General features: G+C 42.0%; 1 protein-coding gene across 8 annotated transcripts in view; it reads right to left on the minus strand.

Annotated features, from left to right (window-relative positions):
* The window catches only part of C3H6orf118 (chromosome 3 C6orf118 homolog), a 66,407-nt gene that overhangs the window by 20,066 nt on the left and 23,478 nt on the right, over nt 1-22,863 (minus strand). For 5 of the 8 annotated variants that reach the window (XM_075924605.2, XM_089777323.1, XM_075924609.2 and 2 more), the window contains 6 exons: nt 21,945-22,069; nt 19,663-19,721; nt 16,820-16,903; nt 15,673-15,869; nt 12,505-12,558; nt 10,950-11,011 (listed from right to left, as the gene is read on the minus strand). In XM_075924605.2, coding sequence (XP_075780720.2) covers nt 10,950-11,011; nt 12,505-12,558; nt 15,673-15,869; nt 16,820-16,903; nt 19,663-19,721; nt 21,945-22,069 — 581 coding nt within the window. Of the gene's footprint in view, nt 1-2,462; nt 2,570-10,949; nt 11,012-12,504; nt 12,559-15,672; nt 15,870-16,819; nt 16,904-19,662; nt 19,722-21,944; nt 22,070-22,863 lie in introns of all 8 variants that reach the window. The other 3 variants (XM_089777324.1, XM_075924610.2, XR_012902759.2) reach the window with 2 other exon arrangements.

The following is a 22,863-nucleotide window of genomic DNA, read 5'->3' on the forward strand; positions in this document are numbered from 1 at the left end:
TAGTTTAGACGTACCCTAAGGTGCTGCAGAACTATTTGTTGTTTTTTAAGTTTTTTCAGTTACAGGCTAAAATGGCTACCCTTCAGACTTTTAAACACCCTTATGTGGTACCTGTGAGGCTCAAGGGGGTTCTAAAAGGTCAGGCAATATAGACATGAGCTGTGGTCAACCCTGATCAGAAAAGCCCAAGGGAGCAAGCCATGCACTTTTTAAATTCAGGGATACCGGGCATATCAGACAGTCCACAGAAGGGGCTGTTCTTCTTGAGAGGGACCCCAAGTTTCCACAACTACTATACTGCACTATTAACTATCTAAAAAAACAAGTGGTTTATAACTACTGGAAACTAATTACAAAGTTTAAAAGAAGTAGCTAACTAACACTGCAGACACAAAAAAGATTCTGTCTCAGATGGTAGAGAGGAACTCGAGAGGCAGTTAGTCCAAACTGCATAAGCAGTGGTGAGGTGCATGAGGAGAAGAAAACACAGGCACACCACCAATAGATATTGCTACAAAAATCTTTCAGTGAATGGAGCTGTAACAGGTTCACTCTCTCTCATAGGCGTGTGCACGGGATGTGCCAGGTGTGCCCAGGCACACCCTAATGTCTCGGGCCAGCTAGCCTGAACCATTTTTGTGCCCTGCGCCCCACCCGGCCCGGCAGCACCGCGTGGCCCAGCAGCATGGCGCGGCGCCCCTGAGGCGCCTCGGAACACCCCCGCCCAGCACTGCAGCACGGCATGGTGCCCGGCCCTGCACCACTGTGCAGCGCCCCAGGGGCACCTTCGCCCATCCTGGTAGCACCACGCGGCGCCCCAGGGGCATCCCCGCCCCACCCTACAGCACCGCACGGTCTCCCCATGGCGCCCCCACCTGTCCTGATAGCACCACGCCGTGACCGGCCCTGCAGCACTGTGCGGCACCCTGGGGGCGTCCCTGACCTGCCCTAGAGCACCGCACGGGGGAGGAGGAAGAAAAGGGAAGGAGTGGAAGGGGCTTGTATGGAGGGGGAGGGGAGAGGGGGGGAAAAAGAGGAAGGCACCAAAGGAACAGGGTAGAGGAGACACAAATGCTAGGGGGAAGTGGAGACAATGAGAAAAAGGGCAGGAGGGGAGATGTCAGTGGGTGGGGGGACAGGGTGATGCTGGAAGAGGAGAGGGTAAGGAAGATTGAGGGGGAGGTGCTGGGAGAAGGCTTGACAGAAGGGGTGGGCATAAGGAAGGTGAGGTTGGAGCAAGTCATGTGTGAAGGCACAGGGGCATGAAGGGAATGGGGGCAGAGGGTGGTGAGGGGTTGGGCATCAGGGGAAAAAGGGCAAAGGGGGCAGGGACAGTGAGGGAAGGGGGAGGCACCAGGAGGGTGCAGGGGGAAGGGAAAGTGTAGGTGCCAGAGTATTCTGGGGGTGAAGCAGAAGGGCAGACACTTGCAGGGGAGGGACCAGCACCAGAGGAGAAAGGTGAGGGAGGTGTTAGACCAAGGGATGAGGAGGAGTAGCTCACATGATCAGAGTGGGGCTACTGGAGGAGTGGGCACAGGAGGGAGAGGAGGGCTGGTGGCGGGGGGCAGGTCTCAGGACGGCTGAGGGCAGTGAGAAGGGCAGGAGTCATGACAGCAGAGGAGGGTGAGGGGCTGGGGGGCAGCAGGCACCAGGGGAGTTGATGGAGCAAGGGGAGGAGACATGGCAGCAGAGGGGAAAGGTAGATATTTATTAATAATTTGGGTGCCACAATGGCAGATCCAAACAAGCCACATGAATTCGGTACTGGTGCACAACACAAAATTCATTCTGCTCATGGGAGGAAACTCTTAGAGGGAACACTTCCCCCCGTCCCCAGCCTCTCCACCCCTGCATTAATGTCATACACATTAGATGAATGCAATTACAGGATAGCTGCATGGGGGGGGGCAGTTGGTGGGGGCCAAACTAATCCCTAGTGGTAAGAGGATGGTGGGAAAAGTCCTTGGGTCGGGGGTCACATAACACTTTTTACTTTTGGTCATGGAGAGGGTTACCTCCAGGGGCATGGCTAATGGGGGTCAGGGGCGTGGTTAACAGGGGTCAGGAGTGTAGCTAATGGGGGGGGGGTCAAAGTGCATTTAAAAAAAATTCTTTGGGTTCACACCCTAATGAAATGTGCTGTGCACGCCTATGCCCTCTCTCGTGAGCACCTCTTTTGACCAAAGGCATGTGTCTACATGCTCTTACTCCTTTTCCTGGCTCCAGGAGTGGACGGTGTCCCAGATACCCCTTCTTCTGGAACCAAGACCAGATTTCTCTCTCAGACTCCCTCAGTAGCTAATAGGGAGGGTTGGAGAGAATTAGGCCTGCCTACTCCACTGGGTCCTGGCTCAGGACACAGTAAGAAACAGTTGTTTGCCGAGTGCCAGTCCCTGAGGTCTCACTGCTATCCACCCTCCTTGGGCCACTTCCCAATGGGTCTGCACTGTCCTCGCCCTCACCTTGGGACTATGTGCCAAAGTTCCAGCAGCACCCTGTCCAGGATTCTGCAACTCTTCCTACCAGCCACACCCAGTCTTCAGTAGCCAACCCTGGGCTTCAGCATGATCTAAGATAAGGATGTTAAAATGTGTTTAATTAATTAATTGTGTAACTGCTGAAACATTCAACCGTTACATGGTTATACACTGGGTGGAAGGGGGAGGCAGCTGCTCGGAAGCCAGTGCTTTTAAGCCAGCTCCCTGCACATATCAGCTCCTGCCTGTTGCTCTCCCCTGGGCAGGAGGGAGCAGGTGGCTCCCTGGGAGCTGGTGTGTGCAGGGAGCCAGATTTTAAGCTGGTCCCTTGCATATACCAGGAGCCTGCATATAACCTTGAAGGTAAACCAATGAGCAGTTAACCGTGTACATGGTTACACATTCACATCCCTAGTCTGCAATAAGCTCCCCACATTGAGCTTTCTTAGTCAGCCAATCCCTCAGTCTGAATAGCTTGAGCTCTAAAGAGGAAGTGCCTGGCTTTGGTCCAGCAGCTTGGCAGCTTCTGCTGCAGCTACTCTAGCCTGCCTGGAGAACTTCTTTCCTATTCTTTTCCTGGGGTGGGGTATGGCAAGGTGACAAACTTCCAGATGGGGACTTCGAGGCCTAGTCCACACTGTCACTGGAGCACATGCATTCCTCAAATGGAATATACAGTGCAACCATCACTCGAAGAACTAAGGCACAATTGATTTATTGCTGACTTCATGGTACCTGCCCTTCCCCCACCCCAAAGACTGGAGGAAACTGCTTTGGAAATTCAAACTCCAGCTGCTCCCTGCAAGTCCTTGCTAGGAGAAAAGACCAAAGAGTGTAATTTCTACATCTTGTATCTTTGGAGAATAATAAATCTGTGAAAACAGATAATGGTTTACATTAATGGTCACAGATCTGTGCATCTTTTATAATGCCAAATGCAGGCATCTTTAAATCCTCCTAAATCCACATTCATGTTGCTTTCCTACTGAAAGAAGAATAAGCCATGGATCAGGTGTTACTGACGCTAGGAGCAACATTAACTTATACCATTAACTGCCCAATGTGCTATCAGGTCTGAATTTGAGGGCAGAAAATATTCATATTTTAAACACACTTTTCTTCAAATATTCAATGGATCTCTAACTGTGACAATCACTCATTTTTTCAGGTTGTTGGCCTAACTGAAAAAGGGTTTCAGAGAGAAAATTTCTAAGATTGTTTCAGGTCAAGTGAAACATGTTGCATTTTTGAGGTTTTTAAAGGGGGCTATTCATTTTTTAAGATAAAATTGAAAATATAACCAAAAACAAAACAAAAATATTTTTAATTGAAAAGTAAAAACAATTTTTTTTTTGCTGGGGGAGGGAGTGAGAATTATTGCCCAAAACACTTAATTGAATATGACACAAATTTGCAAAATGTTTCATTCTTCCTAAAGATACATTTTTCTGGCAAAAAAAAGTTGAATCTCACATAGTTCACCCATCTTCAGAAAAATCCAGATTACTATCATAAATTACCTCAGAAAGCTAGTTGTGAAAGGAATATTTACTTCCTGTGCTGCAAATTCGTGCATAGTCATCCAACCAGAGAAAGAAAGAATACAATGTGATTTAATCTGACCAATTACAACTTCACGACACAACTTGAGTTTAGAATATTTACAAATAATCAATGGAGCAAAACTATTGTAAAACTATTCATCAAATAAAAAAAATCTGAGGAAACCACAGTAATCTTGCAAAAAACTTAATAAATAACTGCAAAAGATTTTCTCAGCTCTCAACACAAGGATGCATGTTTCACCCCTAATTCACTGAACAATCCCACAGCACCTTGGGGAAGCTGCTACTGTAGAGATTAAATAATTAAATTGCTAATCTATACCTTGTCTGTAATTAAATTCCATATTAATAAAGTTTTGTGCTTTGAGGGCAAAGGATGATAAAGTTCTGACATCAGACAATTAGACATTCTCCTTCACTTGTGCCTCAAGACAGGCTTTGATTCAGAAATCTCATGCAATTGCTAATGTTTTAGTTTTCCTGCTGTATTCTGAATAGAGAGAGTACTATCAGCTCCAGAACTGATAGTCATATTAGGAGGGCAGAATTTGGAGAGATCTCATTTATAAAATGCCTTATTATGCAAATATCCTGAGGCACTGCATATTTTTCAAGGGTTTATACTTGAGCTCTGCTGCTAGCAAAATTTAAGTCTTTATGTTACATTGAAAACATTTAGTGTGGGCACTTTCTTAAGTACCTCAGGGCTAATTACTTTTAATTATTAACGCCTAGAAATGAAACTAATTAACCTTGTATTCAAGTATATCTGCTACTAATTGCCTTGATATTTTATTTCTAATAACCTCGTGGCTAACCAAGCACTGCATCTGAATGATTTTAAAACAATGCTACTGAAATTTTATTTTTTACAAAATAATTCTCATTCTTTTTTCAGGTAAAGTGTCATTACATTTTCTTCCAAATTTCCTTTGTCATATGCCACCGAGTTTGGTTTGTGAAGTTCCCCTCTTGTTCTGTGGGGCACGCAGTTCTAATCTAAAATGTTGTTCTGCCTCAGAGAATCAAAGGAATATCAGAAACTAAGATCACACGCAGCCCTGTAATTCTGACCCTCGCTCTGACCAGATTTAAGTCATCACAGTGCCTCAGGTCTGTCTTCTCCAGTTGTTCCCACTTTGTATCAATAATCAGTGGGTCAGCAATTGACTCTATAGTCAGAGCACTGAACTGGAATATAAAAGATCCAATTCTGAACTCCAAATCAGGCACAGCAGGGATTTGAAAAAGGTCCCCTACACCCCCAGATGAGTGCCCTAACCATCAGCCTTTTGGCTGTAATGACATAGGAGCTATTTTTCTCTCTTCTCCCTCCCCATTTCTTTTTCTTTTTCCTTCCCCCTCCTTCTCTCTCCATTTCTCTCACACACACACAAAAGTAAAGTTTCAGGGGGTAGCCAAGTTAGTCTGTACAGGATAAACGTAAAAAACAACAAATGGCCTGGTAGCACTTTATAGACTAACAAAATATGTAGATGGAATCATGAGCATTCAAGGGCACAGCCCACTTCTTCAGATGACTCCGGTCATATGAAGAAGTGGACTGTGCCCACGAAAGCTCATGATTCCATCTACAAGTTTTGTTAGTCTATAAAGTGCTACTAGACCATTTGTTGTTTTTTAAGTTTACAAAAAAAAAGTAGTGAGCAGTTTAAGTGCCAAATTCCAGGAGAGGCTTCACAGATGTGAATTCCAAGTAAAGATAGGCACCTCCTCCCAGCCCAATGTTAGAGCAAAGACACAGTTCAGGCTTTGCCTCTCTCTTTGGCATTTTCTATTGATTATTTCAGTTAACTCCCCACTCATATGCTCACTTCTATAAATCCCATTCTTAGGCATCAACTCTCCCCATGTATTGTATAGGAAGCTTGAGAGCCTAAATCAGATTTGTTAAATCCACAGGGCAACAACTAATTCCTTTTGTGGATTTAGGCCTTTGTAACTGTGTATAGCCTTTGATCTAAATTAAATTAATGGAGATTGACTATCTCCTAGAGTTGGAAGGGACCTTGAAAGGTCATTAAGACTAGTCTGCTGCCTTCACAGCAGGACCAAGTACCATCCCTGACAAATTTTTGCCCCAAATAGCCTCTGCAAGGATTGAACTCACAACCCTAGGTTTAGCAGGCCAATGCTCAAACCACTGAGCTATCCCTCCCCGCTGTTACAGTATGTCTACACTTGCTCCCTATCTCGCGTCCGGCTGCCATTTTGAAATTGTATTATTGCGAAATAAACGCCCCGTATAGCAGCATTATTTCGAGAGAAAACCCTTCTCTCAACATACCTGTTATTCCTCATACAATGAGGTTTAACAATTATTTCGAGAGAAGAGTTTTCTCTCGAAATAATGCTGCTACATGGGGCATTTTATTTTGCAATAATGCGATTTCAAAATGGTGGCCGGACACACTTATGATAATTAAGGATGGGATATTTAAACCCTGTGCTTCATTAGCAATTTCAGTACACTACATTTGCATCCCTATCTCAAGATAGGGAGCAAGTGTAGACATACCCTTAGTTCCCAGTCCTGGGAAGAAGGTCATTGTCTGAGCTAAATATTGGCTGAGAGATTGCTTATCTAGATCCACTGTGTTGCTTTCCTACCAGTTTTTCCCAACAGTCTCCTATCAATCCAATTAAAAAATACAGCCATTTCACTTTACTGACCCGGTCACGTAAGTTTTTATAGCATTACTACAGATCAGTATTTTTAGATAATTACACGCTGCTGTTCGTCCATCGAGGTTGATGAGGACCACCCAGTGTCATCAGTTTAGTTGGGGGTGGGTTCAGAGATGGCTGATTAGTCCAATCTGAGCCCTAAATTGACGGTTACAGTGGGGACATGAAAGATCGGACTGCCAACCGGAGGAAGAGAAGAAACTTAATATGACCAGTCCTGGTGCTTTCTTGTGGTGATGCCAATTAACTTGGAGGCAGTGGAGTACACCAGCTGTTTGAAAGCTACCCAGCTGGTCTCTATATCAGCGTCAGTTCCAGTGGCTTCCAGCTTACATGCCAGAGCGTCAGCAAGTGATTGTTGGACGCCGCTGTCTTTCAGTCTAGAGATGTTTAGGCGCTTTGGGACCATGATGCCTTGTGGACGTCTGGGGGGACCAAATCCTAAGGTTCATCTTTGAGATGAGCAGTCTGTGGTCCGTCCAGCAGTCGGCACCACACATAGCATTGGTCACACGGACATCCTGTTGGTCTTTCCTATGGACTATTATATAGTCGATTAGATGCCAATGCTTTGAGCGAGGGTGCATCCAAGTTGTTCTGTTACGTTTGGACAGGCGGAACACGGTATTAGTTATTAGGAGATCATTTGTTGCACATGTCCTCAAGAACAGATGTCCATTGCTATTACAGCTACCAATGCCATATCTATCACTGACTCCCTTCCAGGAATCATGATCAGTACCAACTCTGGCATTGAAGTCGCCTAAGACAATCAGCTTGTCTGACTTTGGTATTGTAGCAATCAGCTCTTCCAGGTCTTGGTAGAATTTGTCCTTGATGTCTTCTGGGTTAGTCATCATTGGTGCATAAGCATTAATAAATGTGACTTGCTTTTTCCCAGACAGAGGTAACTTCAGCACCATCAGCCGGTCATTGATTCCTCTTGGTAGGTTGGATAGCTTATTCACCAGATTTGTCTGCACAGCAAATCCAACTCCCGACTCGCGGCTTTCGTCTATCCTTCACACACTCCAGAAGAAGGTGTAACCTGCTCCAATTTCAGTCAGCTGTCCTTCCTCTGCCAGCCGGGTCTCACTCAGAGCTGCTATATCGATCTTGTAGCGAGCAAGCTCCTTGGCAATCAGGGCAGTTCTCCTTTCAGGTCTGTCGGCATCCGTATGATCCATGAGGGTACGTATGTTCCACGCTCCAAGAATGAGTGGAGTGTTACTGGTTTTCTTTGTATTTCGACCGCATAAGTGGGATTCCCACCAGCTGCGGTAAGCTGGTCAGGATTGGTGAAGCAGGCAATTTTAGGGCACCTTTTCTAGCCCCTTCCTCAGACTACGGAGGTAAGCAGCGCTATCCTAAAAAGGACTGCTTAGTTGCCCAGGTGGCTGCCGAAAACCACTGCTGCTTCAGATCAGTGGATGACGACCCTATAGCCTGAGCCGCCTGTGTGCAGGTTCGCCACAGCTAGCCCATCGCCGCAGGACATAGGGTGAAGGAATGGATGATAACATGGGTGACATGCGAGTAAATTTGATTAAAGTGAGGGAGAGTTGTGCATTGTCAACCTCACTCTCTCGTCCAAGCTCCATTGCTCCAGTGGCAAGACATAGTCAAGACGGCTGGAATGGAAGCTGGATGCAGTGGATGACCAGGGTGTTCTACGTGTCTTGCCGTGCTCTATGCTGTCCACAAAGCATTGCTGGAAATCGCCTTTCTGCCCGTTGACCACATGGTGATTCCTCCGCACAGTCCACCGAATCCAGTCTTCACGTGCATTGGGTGACAAGCCCAAAACTCACCGATGGTTCAGAGCCCAATCAGCTACCCTCACCTGGTTCAGCCGACCAGTCGAAGCCATTGCCCGTGGTGTGGCTGCTGTGCATGCTACAGCTACTTGGAGCCACAGGTGAGAGCTGAGTGTCAAGTGGGGACCAAAGGTGGACGAACTACTCCCGAGGGAGTACGGCGTGTCCTCTGACAAGAGGTGCTACCCCTCCATGAACACCCCATTACACAGCAGCTATGCATCTCCCACATGAGTTGTGAGCCATTTGCACTATGGTCATCCAAACCCAAAACCTGTGATGCCAGAGGCTGACAATCCACAACTGAGTTAAAGAGCATAAAGCAGATTCTGAAATCTTGTGTTAAGTTTAATTCTACACTGAAAAGCTATGTGCCAAGATTTGAGGTTCCAGTTCTTTATTTGCCAAAAGAGTTCATTAAAATTCCCAAAAGAATGATGTGACTTTTCTACATTCCAGCTGTTGATTTAAAAGTTGGAGATTCTTTCAATGCAAATAAAACATAGACCCCCTTTAAACTCAAGTCTGGCAGGTGTGAAAAGAAAGAAACAGTATTCCACTAACCTGTATTAATTTGCCATTTTAATCTGAGTCTACACATACATACAGATTCAGATTTGCATTACTAGTTACTTAACTGGATGTGTACATTTGGGAATGTTGTAGACCATGGCCCAGTTTATATAGACACACCATTGCTATTTATGAGGAATGAACTGGAGACTTTTGCCACCAGAAGCACACAGTCCTACCATGGGCTCATCTAGACTATGCTAAAATGTCGAAAGCTCTGCTTTCTAAAGTGAGATTGGAAGAAGATATGCAAATTCCTGCAGAATTTGCATATCCTCTTTCAACACTTTATTGTAGTCTAGATGAGCCCCATATGAGCTCAGGAAATAATGTTGATAGCTATGGTTAAATAGCAAAATGTTAAATTACCATAGGAACAGACAGAAGAAGGAGAGAGAGGCTTTTCATTCAGTGGGCAAAGGATTAGTTCCTATACCAGTATATGAAGTGTGTCTTATTGGAATGTAAAACACATAATATAAAGCAAATTAGGTATTTGTAGGTCACATATGGCAAGGTAAGAAATCTAACTGGTCATGGGCCTGCAATATTTCTGATTTGTTTGTGTGTAATGGTTGCTTGCACACATCATTTATGCACATGCGAAAACATGCATGGTACCGTAGGTGCTTAACTTTAAAAATCTAGTCCAAATTGTACCATTGTACTTTTAAAACTCTTTATGTATCTTTTGGTCTGCTGTTAACCTCTTTCTGCTTACAGAAGTTTGCAAGTTAGGTTTTCACAAAATTATACTGCAAACCTGTAATGCATACCCAAATATGATGTTATACCACATATTTTGATATCTACTCTAATCTGAATGCAGACAATTAACAGAGAGAACAGTACATGATGAAGTGAAAATATCTTCTGTAGGCATGAGAAGCAAAGTGTTGGGCTAAATCTTTGCACATAATTGAAACAATAATAACAAATACATTCTTTACTTAACGTTGTAATGAGCATAGATGTCAAGAGTGTAGTTTTATAATGCAGGCTTAGCTGCATGCTCTTTTTTTCCCCATTACATCTTGATACTAACAAGGTGTACTGTAGGAAGGTGAGGAAGATGCCTGAGGGGAGTAGTAATGGAGTGTACAGTCTTCTGCCTGTGGCAACTAATTCATATCCAGCATGGCTCAGTAGTGACTAAAACTTTCTAACTCATTACTTTACAAAGCACTGTGAAATATCTTGAATACAAACAGCACTATGTAAACCCAGAGTGCCACTGAAAAGAAGCTCTGCATGTGAAATAAGTTTGGTTGTCTGAATTCAGTTCCTATGGACATAAGTCCACTTCATAAAAAACACTGCTACAGCTGGCACTGGACGAAGTTCTCAGAACAGAGGTCAAAGACTGGATGGGCCTGGAGTCTGTACTACTATCTCATGCTTAGAGGTCACCTCTCTGGGGCAAGTCTGAAGCATATTGGCAGGGTAGCGTGGAGAAGATTTATACCCCTTCTGCAATGTATCTGCTTTGTAGCTGAATAGACAACTGCAGCAATTGGGGGTGTCAATCAAACACCATGCATAAGCACTCATATTCCATTTTTCACATTAGCTTACTCTAGATTTCAGGGCCTTATTTAAATTGAGTCCTTACCTTAATCCCTACAGTGCTACTGTGTATGTCGTACTAATACCGAAATCTAGCAGCTATAAATAAATGATCTTTCTTCCTCTGCTCTGGGAAGTTGTTAAGATGGGTATTTCAATCATCCTTCTGTAACATGTAACATTTATAATATAAACCTAAAACAATATAATAATCCAAAATATGTGCTAAGATTCATACTCACCGCTGATTTTCCTGGGTGACCTTTTGTCTATTTAAGATGCATGTAATGTTGTTTTGAACTTCCTAAAAAAAAAAAGCAAAATCAACTTCTCTATATATAAATGCAGAGAAATATTTTTCAGTTGTTAATAAAAATTTGTGATATTAATTGGCAGTGTCTATGATAAGTAATCGGTGGTGCTGCAATCTTTTTTAACTTCTTAACCTTCATCTTTGGACATTATGTAGTGCTATACCTTCTGTTGAGTCTCACAGTCTCTTAGGGTACGTCTAGACTACATGCCTCTGGCGACAGAGGCATGTAGATTAGGGTACCGGACATAGTAAAATGAAGCGGCGATTTAAATAATCGCCGCTTCATTTAAATTTACATGGCTGCCGCGCTGAGCCGACAAACAGCTGATCAGCTGTTTGTCGGCTCAGCGCGATAGTCTGGACGCTCCCCTGCCGACATCAAAGTTATTTGTCGACCAACCAGCTATGCCTCATTCCAGGAGGCATACCTGGGTGGTCGACAAATACCTTTGATGTCGGCAGGGGAGCGTCCAGACTATCGCGCTGAGCTGACAAACAGCTGATCAGCTGTTTGTCGGCTCAGCGCGGCAGCCATGTAAATTTAAATGAAGCGGCGATTATTTAAATCGCCGCTTCATTTTACTATGTCCGGTATCCTAATCTACATGCCTCTGTTGCCAGAGGCATGTAGTCTAGACGTACCCTTACAAAGACTGACAGGACCTAACTGCAGAGCTTAAAACAGAAAATAAAGCTAAGCAAGATTACAGAGGCATCAGTATTGCATGTATATTATTTCTTGTGGTTACTTAAATTATTCTAAAATTGTCATAGCCATCAGTGAACTACTATAGCTCCCACCTGTGCAACTGATACTCTTGTGATTTTCTATTCTTTAAATATAGTGGCTGGACAAAACCTTCATTTTGGGCTAGTTAACTTTATAACTTCATATTTTATCAAAATCAGAAATGACGACTAATAGTTTGGGTACTGACACACAGCATCATATTCTTGAGTGTGTAGTAGATTATCTGCATGTAACATTATTTTATGTTCCTTTCCAAATTGCCGGTTATCTACTTGGCTTTTCTCTCCAAAGATCTTCAAGTCCATTTATTTTTTTACACAAGCCTCTCAATGTTCTCTGAACCATCCATTGTGTGGATATGTTAAATCCATCTAGCATAGGAACCCTTCCTTCGTGCTGGTTCCCTCGTTATACTAGGAGCTTTAGCATCTTTGACTTACGGATTTTAAAGCTTTGATAAGTTCTTGTAAAAAATAATTCAAAGATAACCAGAAAAAACTTCTGACCAAAGTAATATAATAGCTCTCCTAAACAGAATTTTAAACAGAATAAAGAGACAAACACCTTTCTATTCTCTAGTTAGTAGGTGGTCACCTTGGGCCTGATGCAGAGCCCACAGCAATTTCCTATTACTTCAGTGGACTCTGGATCAGACCTAGTGAAGATTACTGGAGTAAAAGGTTTATAACGGGGCTCTGAACCATATCACAGTTGTAAAGATGGAGCTTACTTTGATTTGGTGTTGAAAGAAGCTGTTTGCTGTATTGAGTTTGAAGGCTTCAGCCTGTAAAATAATAGCACAGATCTGCTAAACTGTAGCATATTTACAAAAAAACAAATTATTGAGCTGAGCTATTTTTAACCTGTAATATATGTACACAGCACATATTACTGTCATTATGAAACCTAACTGTTAGGAGAAATATAGAGAGGAGCTACTTCAATTAGGTTGCTCTTCTTGTCCTTTGCCTAAATATCCATTGGATGGGAGGTTTAGATTATAGATTTATTATTATGAATCATAATCTGAAATCATATACACCTTCCGCATTCAGGCCCAGATTAACCATTTGCTTGGGAGCTAACGTCTAAGAGTGTGTAGAGCAGGGCTGTCAACCAGGAGTACATGTACCCCTGGAAATACACAGATGTCTACATCTAGACATTTCCCTATTTTTAGAAAAGGCAACATATAAGGACTAACAAAATTAGTACAATTTAAAATGGTGTAAAGACTTGTTTATGCTGCTTTATACACTATACACTCAAATCTATGCACAATATTTATATTCCAATTAATTTATCTTATAATTATATAATACAAATTAGAAATTAAGCAATATGTCAGTAACAGTGTGCTGTGACATTTTTGTATTTTCATGCCTGATTTTGTAAGCAGGCAGGTTTTAAGTAAGGTGAAACTTGGAAGTAGGCAAGACCAATCAGACCCCTGAAAGGGGTACAGTAGTCTGGAAGGATTGAGAGCCACTGATGTAGAGGTTCCATTCACTCTCAGAGATCATCTAGTTGCTCAGAGTGCCTGGAGTGGCTGTACTTCAAGTATCCTGCTGGTCTGCCTCAAGCAGCTGCTGAATCTCTCAAGCTGAGAGTGCTGTGCAATATTGCCCTCTGCTGGCTATTCTTCTTCATTCCAGCTCAGGTAAAGTCAAAAAATGAAATAAAAAAATAACATGAATAGAAAGTTTAAACCATTAGAACTTGTGGATACTCATATCACTTAATAGGTATATCTGGAACAGAGAAAATAATTTAGTGTCTAAGGTGCTTCACATTTTGTCCAGAAATTGTTTTATCATCTGTGAAGGGCACAACTCATGCATTGTTGATCAGTTTGCAAAAGAAATGTTTCAGAAAACATCTTGGGCTTACACCGTTTTTTTTTCTTCCAGTGCAAGAATAGAAGACTATGGTGGATTATTGTTGTTTTTTTCTCTGATCTAATATATTAACACTATATAAATTCTTCTGAGACAGGACTTTCTCTCTAACTGAGTGGTTGCCATTTGTGGGTAGCATGTTTTTTGTTTTATTTTTAAAAGTGAACTACAGGTTTCTGTCTTGTACAGTTTGACATAAAGACAAGATTGAAAAAAGACAAAGAACTGAAATGTAGTCAGTTTAAAGGCACCCAAGTGAAACTCAGTAACACGATGGTCTGTGTGCTTGATGTGGAAAAGACAAGTGGTGTGGAGTGTGCATGATTTTTTATTTGTGTTTTTGTTTTTATATTTTTTTCTGGATGTCTCAAAGTTGCACAACTACTCTGTTTTATTGACAGTAAAACTAACTGGAAAAATCTGATGTACTGAAGGAAGGTTACATTCAGTCAGAGGTTAAAAGGTTTGGAGAAATATCTGAATGTTAGAAATGCATTTAAATAATTTAAACCCATCATTAACTGTGCCACATTGCATTTGGGGAATATTCAAATTTTATTTGATTCCAGAAAATTACTTCATTTAATGCATCTTGGATTCCTATTCACTTGACCAGAGACAGGGATAGGCAAGGATGGCTCTAATGAGAGCTCATTGTATTTCTAGCAGCACAACATCCAAAGGAAAGTAAATGCTATTTTTAATGTTTTGGTACAAATCCTGCAGGCACTTATACACAGTTAACTGTTCATACTCTCAATGGTCCCAAGTTTCCAATGGGACTACTCGCAAAGTTCATGGTAGCTCCTTGAATAAGTCTCTGCAAGATCAGAGCCTTAACTGTACTCTCTGGGGCAGGGGCTGTCTCTTATGCCCAACACAGTGAGGCTTCAATCCTGACTGGGACCTCTGGATGCTACTAAAATACAACTAAATAGCTGATAATTTTGTAAAATATATGAACATATATGTATGGTTTTATTCCTCTGCTTGGCTTTATTAAATAATTATTAGATATTTACAATATATTATAGACTTAATACTTTCAGTTTTGACTTAACCAGGCCTTCTTTTCTATATCTGAAATATGGTGCTCTCAGGTAAATTCATTTAGATATCTAAGAAACTGATTTGCAGGCACATTCATATATTTAGATGTCTAAGGATGAGATTTTTAAGATGTGCTCAGTGCTGGACCAACATTGCTCAATTTAAAATCAGCGGGAGTTTTACTATTATCTCCAACAGGAGAAGAGGCAACCAACTGAGTGCTTTTGAAAATCCCACCCATTATATAACGGTACTGGGGCACACAGTTATTACCACCCTCCAAGTACAGGAGCAATAGCAGACAATATCAGTTTAAACATTCTGACCCTTCACCTGTATCACTTACATATTTTCACATGTGTACTTTACAAAATATATGGCTCTAAAGCAGGGGTGCAGAACCTCAAGCCCAGGGGTCAAATGCAGCCCCAGACCTGCCTGGATTTGGCCCCTGATGCTCAGGGCCCCCACTGCATTGGGGAGCCTGTGCTGGTGCTCCAGCCTCCCTGCTGCCCTACTATGGTGCTAGAGCACCCAAAATCTACTAGGCTGGGGAATATGTCTTTTTCCTCAGTCGGGTGCCACATCAGTGAGGGTTTTTTGTGTGCAGCCCTCGAGTGATTTTTCTGGGGGTCTGTGGCCTCCTACCCAAAACAGGTTCCGAAACCCTGCTCTAAAACCTCAATCATGCAATGTGGTGTATGCAGAAAGACCCCCTGTGGCTGTAGAACTCCATTTAATTCAATGGGGGTCCATCCACATGCAGCACATTGCAGGATCAGAGCCTAAACACCATGGTGAATAGGCCATATAAGTACCTGTAGAGATGTGTTCTCAGAGGAGAAAATAACGGCAACTGAGTAGCTATCTGTCTCGTTTTAAAGAGCCCATCATCAAAGTAGCTAAGCACCAATAAACTTGACAGGAAATGTTTAGAAATAATGTCATGCCTCTATGTCTTTAACCGTCTTCTCTGTAGTATTTGCCATCCCAGCATGAGTCATGGTTTCTCTAATCTCTTTCTCCATTGCTTGCATTTCCTCCCATTTAGCGAGAATTTGGCACCTCATAGATTCAATCTGTTCAGCAACAGAGAGATGTTTCTCTTCAGGCAGTTTTGCAGCATGGTCACTGGAGGTCTCTGGAACTATAAAAAGGCAGGCATGGTTAATTGGACAGTGTTGCCAGAGAGTTATTTGACTACTTTGTGTTAAACTGTTGCAATCTCAGTTTGAAGACCAAGTGAAAATGGCAAAATGTCTACAGAGAGACCAATGAGAAATTAGATTACATGCTCTTTTCTCTGAAATTGTCAGATGATGAATCAGCTTGCAGGCATACACAGTACCTAGGAATTACATCTTGTCTGGCAGCCCAATGAGCATGAATCTGGTAGTGTCTGTTTCATTCCTAGTAGATAATAAAGTTGATGGGGTGTTAAAAAAAAACAAAGGAAAAATCTGTCCAGTTAGCGAGTATCTGGTAAAATATTTAGCAATACATCTTCATAAATTATTAGGGTGTTGTTATGGTAATGCTCTACTGCTCTTTTCAAGCTACGGATCCTTCTCTATCCTGATGACCCTCCCCAACTGCACACATGCTTGCCGTCCCGTCATGTTTCTAACTTAGTTTCCAGTTCTAAGCAGTAAGCATCATCTTCTTCCAATCATCCCTCACCAAGAAACCAGTGGCATCACATTTCTGCCTTTGGTTTCAATATTCCTGCCAGTGATCATACTTGGTATCATAAATAGGTGTCACAGCATACTACTATACTATATATACTATACTATAGGTAATCTTCACAGCAGACACAAGTTTTTAGAAGGGATTTGCTAAAAAAAATGCCATAATTTGTACAAATATTCCACTATTTGATCTGAGGAAGTGGGTCTGGCCCACGAAAGCTCATCATCTAATAAACCATCTTGTTAGTCTTTAAAGTGCTACATTGTCCTGCATTTTGCTTCAGCTACCCCAGACTAACACGGCTGCATTTCTATCACTATTCATAATTTGTACTGTTTGTAAAAGTTTTGAAGGTATGAACTATTAAACATTATCATTGGGCCTAAGGTTCTACATTCCGGAGACCTGTGCTCTGTTCTTGCCTATGCCGCAGACTTCCTGTGTGACTTTTGCCAGAAATCTTAATCTTTCTGTGCTTCATTTTTCCATCTGTAAAATAGGAATAATAATAAATAAATAAATATTTCCTGTATTTGACTCGTCTTTTTAGACTATAGGCTTACAGAACAAGGACTTAAAAAACAACGAATAGTCTAGCAGCACCTTAAAGATTAACAAAACATGTAGATGGTATCACGAGTTTCGTGGGTACAACCCACTTATACTAACAAAAGCTCATGATACCATCTACATGTTTGTTAGTCTTTAAGGTGCTGCTAGACTATTCGTTGCTTTTTAAGTTTTTCCAGTTACAGACTAACTCGGCTACCCCTCTGAAGATTTAGAACAAAGACTGTCTCTTACTATGTACTTGTATATTGGCTAGCACTTTGGATTTTTAAGCATAGTATGATTTTATTCTTTGTAATTCTTTTTCATCTGAAGTTTCCCACATATAGTTGTCTAATAAATTGAAAATGCTGGGGAGGGGAGCTTGAGATTAATTGGTCCAGAATTTTTGAGATGCAAGACTTTGAAAAAGGAAATGTTTTGCACAATTCATAAAATGTCAAACTTATTTCATGCACAGCCATCTCAGAAATATCTTGGAATAGAAACTTCAAATTCATTAGTTTTATAAGAGATCTGCTAAAGCCAATGTTAATTTCTAAGAGGGACAGCTGTAAAGCTTTGAAATTCAAAGCCTAAGCCATCTGCAGAATAAAGCATACCAAGGTAAATGCAAACCTTACTAAGTCCACCTAAGTGTATGGAGTGACATCAGGGAGGAATTTGGTCCAGCACATTTCCCAAGTGACAAAAAGGTAGACGTTGGTTTGATGATGCAGCATTTTTCATACACAATATGCATTCAGAATAATGAGTAAGATATTGACGGTAGTGCCCAAAATATGGTGCTGATAACAGATCACCTGCAGCCTTAGGTATGATGCTATATTTAATTAAGACAGCGAGTATGGGCCAAAACAGAGTCACACCTTCCCTTTAAGAATCTGCCATTTAACATATGCGTGGAGCAGCTATCAGAGCCAGACAGAAAACATCGTAGTCTAACAACTCATGTGGCTATTTATTCTATTTACAGTGTAGAAGCTTACAGTTTCATATGAACACAGACTATGTGAAGAAGCCATGTTTTGCATCTGCTATACACACAGAAATTTAACATATGCATGAAATATAGATGAACTATGCAGTCAGATTTGGCACACTGTATTCTAGCCCGATGACATTTTACAGAATTTCGGAAATGGCCCAGTTCATCAGAAAACAAAGTCTCTTCCCTTTTTGCCCTTTCATGAGCTTCCAGCTTTACATGCTCTTTGCTTTACTTAATCAAATGAAAGACCCTTATCCAATGCCCATCGAAGACAAATTCAAAACTCATCAAAGGAGATAATTATTCATGCAGCAGACAATTAGATTGTGGAACTCGCTCCCGTTGGATGTAGTTGAGGCAGATAATTTAAAAGAGATCATACATTTACATTGAATAACAAGATTACCCAGAGTTATAGTATCTTATAATAAAAGAGTTGTTGAAAGGACTACGAAAGCTCATATGCTCCACAACTTAAGCTGCTCTCTGACTCAGAGATCACAACAAGAGTCAGATTACTTCACATCTTCATGAAGAGTCAGATTATTTCACATCTGCTGACTATATGATACTAGATAACCCAGGGATCTTCTCTGGTATGGCATGCCCCATATTTCCTTAATGAATTCAAATTCTTCTGTTAATTTCAGTGGGCTTTAGAACAGGCCAGGAATGAGAGAAAGGTAAGAAAAATATTATGTTGCCTTATCATGCAAGATGTTCAGCACCCCTGAGATATATTTCTTTGCTTTTCATCAGAAGCTGTTCATGCTTTAAGGCTATGTCTACACTATAGGCTTCTTGCGCAAGAACTGTTTTGCGCAAGAGTTCTTGCACAAAAGGTCTTGAACAAGAGCGCTTCCACACTGCCATGTGCTTTTGCACAAGAGATGTGCTTTTGCACAAGAGCGTCCATGGCAGCGTGGACACTCTCTTGCGCAAGAAAGCTCTGACGGCCATTTTAGCCATAGGGGTTTCTTGCACAAGTAACCCCTGTTGCCCATCCACACTGCCTTCTTGTGCAAGAGCTCTTGCGCAAAAGGGCTTATTCCTCATGAGGAGAGGAATAACTCTTGTGCAAGAAGCCCTGTTCCGATGCTTTACTGTAAATTTTGTTCTTGCACAAAAAGCCTGCAGTGTAGACGTAGCCTAAGTGTTTCAGTACCCTGATTCACAACATATAGGCTGTGTCTACATTGGCACCCTTTTCCGGAAAAGGGATGCTAATGAGACACTTCGGAATTGCAAATGCCGCGGGGGATTTAAATATCCCCCGTGGCATTTGCATGAACATGGCTGCCGCTTTTTTCCAGCTCGGGGTTTTGCCGGAGAAAAGCGCCAGTCTAGATGGGATCTTTTGGAAAATAAAGCCTTTTCCAGAAGATCCCTTATTCCTGAATTTAAGAGGAATAAGGGATCTTCCAGAAAGGGCTTTATTTTCCGAAAGATCCCGTCTAGACTGGCGCTTTTCTCCGGCAAGGCCCCGAGCCGGAAAAAAGCGGCAGCCATGTTCATGCAAATGCCGCGGGGGATATTTAAATCCCCCGCGGCATTTGCAATTCTGAAGTGTCTCATTAGCATCCCTTTTCCGGAAAAGGGTGCCAATGTAGACACAGCCATAGGGTTTACTTGATTTGTTTTTTTGCAAGACACCCATTCTGTAAACCCACAATATATTTTTACTTACGAGTTTTACACTCAGGAGACTGGCTCACCCACAATTGAATTTCTAATTCATTTCTGAGTCTAGAGTAGTAAAAAAGAGAACATTGTGTTAATATGATCACAGCCATATTATGAGTATCATCACACTGCAGATTAGACAGAGTCAAGGAAACTCAGACACTCCTGTGGCTCTTATCCATGTGAAGATTTCCCCTGGCATTCATAGGCCAAATTTTAATCTCAGGTATACTAATGTAAATGCAGAATAATGGCAAATTCAGTGAAATTTTGGAGTTACACTGCATTTGAGTGATGCAACTCACAGAATAATTTGGTCCATGATCCCTGCTATGAGAAATTTACAGATTTGAGATATCAACACACTGAGCCCTTGTTTCATGAAGGAAATAGAATTAAAACAGCAACAGAGAGAAAATAGCTTTTTTGCTAAATGGAAATACTGAAACAACTGCATGTTATTTAAACACATGGTAGGATACATAGCCAAGAAACACATGTAGCATGTTCTCCACATATTCCACTGGAGAGTAACATGATGATCAGCTGACCATGTACTTCACCTTCCTTATCTACACTCTGCTGATTAATCCATCTCCCATGGATTTGTTTTAAAATTGAAAGTAGCTTCAAACAGATGCCATTTTGAAAAGATATCAACCAAGAAACATTTCTTTTCACCCCATTCTTTGCCAACAATTACATGAGTCCAAGGCTCAGGGACAAGCCAAATTCAGACCTGCTCTAGTAACAACTTTGGTCTACTGAAAAGTTATTTAAATTCAGGTTACTGGGCTAGGTGGATGAGTGGTCTGCCCCAGTATGACCATTCTTATGAACCATCCCCGGCTATATCTAGACTCCAGACATCTTTCGGAAGAAGCTTTTCCGGAAGAGCTCTTCCGAAAGAGAGCGTCCACACTGCCAAACGGCACTGAAAAAACTATTTGCTTTTTCAAAAGATAGCATCCACACTGAACAGACGCTATCTCACATTTCAGATGTAACTACTATGGGCAGAGTGCCTACCAGGGCACCTGTGCTTTTTCCTCTTCTCTCTTAGGAACTCCCTCTCCCCCATCCACACACACCTTTTTCCAAAAAGAGCTCCTTCGGAAAAAGGCTTCTTCCTCATAGAAAGAGGTTTACCAATGTCGGAAAAAAACCCTCTGTTCTTTCAATGTGTTTTCAAAAGAACGCAATTGCAGTATGGACATAAGTGAAGTTTTTTCGAAAAAACTCTGCAGTGTAGACATACCACCAAACTCATATCAATAAAACCCTTTTCCCATATCACTCTGTGACACAATCTTTCTCCAGAGATCCATACATACATGTAAAATTGTTTGGCCAGTGTTAATTAGCTACTAATTTTTGGTATAATTTCTTTTTAGTGTAAACAATGCCGTGTCACATAACAACATCTTAATGATCATAAAATCATACAAAATAAGTTGGGAAAGCACAGTGTTAATGCTATTATGGACACAATTTTGTTCAAATAAAAACAACTACAAGCAAATTAAATAAACCTATTGAGTCATCTAATCCAGCGGTTCCCAACCGGCCATTAGTGAACCCCTGCCAGGGCACAGCACATTGCCAGGCCACGCCCCCAACTTTTAATTAGCCCTGTCCGCTGAGGTTCCCCATAAGGTATGTGCCTGTGCGCTCACAAAAAATTTACTTCCCACCCATTTCCCCACGCAGCAGCAGGGTGAGTGGCGCAACTGTCAACGGGGTGTGCTGCAACTGTGGCGGCTGGCCCGGGCCAACCACCATGTGCAGAGTGGCTGCCCCAGCTGCAGGGGCTAAGCACTGCATGAAGATGGCTGCCCCAGCAATGCGTGATGGGAGGCTGCCCCGGCCACCAGGGACAAGCACTGAGTGATGCCCCTGCAATCCTGTTCTCCTCCGTCCCTGCTCAGCTGGAACCTTTCCATGACCTCCACTGCTCCCAGCCAGTATGCATTATTAAGTGCACAGGAAAATATGAATGTGCAGAATGTGTCAGCATTGTAAGACCTGTTAACTACTGCCTCTTTAATTCTGGAGCAATTGAGGTGAAAGGTTTCCCTGAGGAAGAACGGCTCTTGTGCAAAAGGGGGGTTTTGCGCAAAAAGGCGCCATCTACACAGCACTTTTGCGCAAAAACCTCTTGCGCAGAAGAGAAAGGAAGAGGAAATACAAATGAGAGCATGACCTATGCAAATGAGTGCTCTATTTGCATTTGCTCTTCCACAAGATGCTTGTAGTATAGACATCCCTTACACTTACAACACTTACTCTTCATTTCTCTCCAAGACACTTTTGACTTTTTTCACAAGGCTCTGTACTTCTCGCCTGATCTCTTCTATTTCTTGTGTTTTCACGGGTCTTTTTTCCATACCTTTCACCTGAGCCATCAGTGTCTGTGAAATTAAATAAACAGGAATGAAGTAAGAAGACATGCACATTTATAACAGGCATATGGGAGAAACATGCAAGGACTTGTACAAATTTTCCTCATTGGATATGTAGGACCTATAGCAACTCCCACCCCTTTTTATTTTTAGATGTAACCCTTCCCGTGATGAACCAGAAAAACTATATGTTGAACAACCATCTCTGTAAACAGACAATTCATTCAATTTCCAGAGATATTGGAAACAGAGTAAAGGTTGTTACCTACAGAAAGAGGGCTGACAATGTTGTGTGCCTCTCCCAGCCAATTACCCTTCTCTTTCCTACCTATCTGAAGGCTTTGCTGATCTACTAAGTGGCTGGTTATGCTAGAGAAAGCACACTTCCCCTTCTGTCAGCTGTGCCAGATTCATCATTAATTTACACAGTGATATCAGCAGATCATCATAGTACACAGTTGCCCCAGCACAGAGTGCAAAAAGGAAGGGAGGTGATAACCAGGGTGAAATCCTCACCCCGTCCAAGTAAATTGTCAGCTCCCATAGGGCCAGGATTTTCACCATGAGACTACAATGAAAGCCTGTATGTGTGGGTTAGCTGGAGACCATTGACTATCTTAAATGATTACTTTTGTATTTCAAAACGGAAAATACACAATAAAAGCAAAATTAAAGTATGTCATACAGTATCCTTGTATTACAAGCTACCTAATAGCAATATAACACTGTGGAAAACAGAGTCAGAATAAAAAAAAATTACAAGCAGAGAATGAGATGTGCCAACAGAAAGATTGAGAACATGC

This window comes from Pelodiscus sinensis, chromosome 3, assembly GCF_052426305.1.
Source record: "Pelodiscus sinensis isolate ZL-2025 chromosome 3, ASM5242630v1, whole genome shotgun sequence".
Classification (NCBI taxonomy): Eukaryota; Metazoa; Chordata; order Testudines; family Trionychidae; genus Pelodiscus; species Pelodiscus sinensis.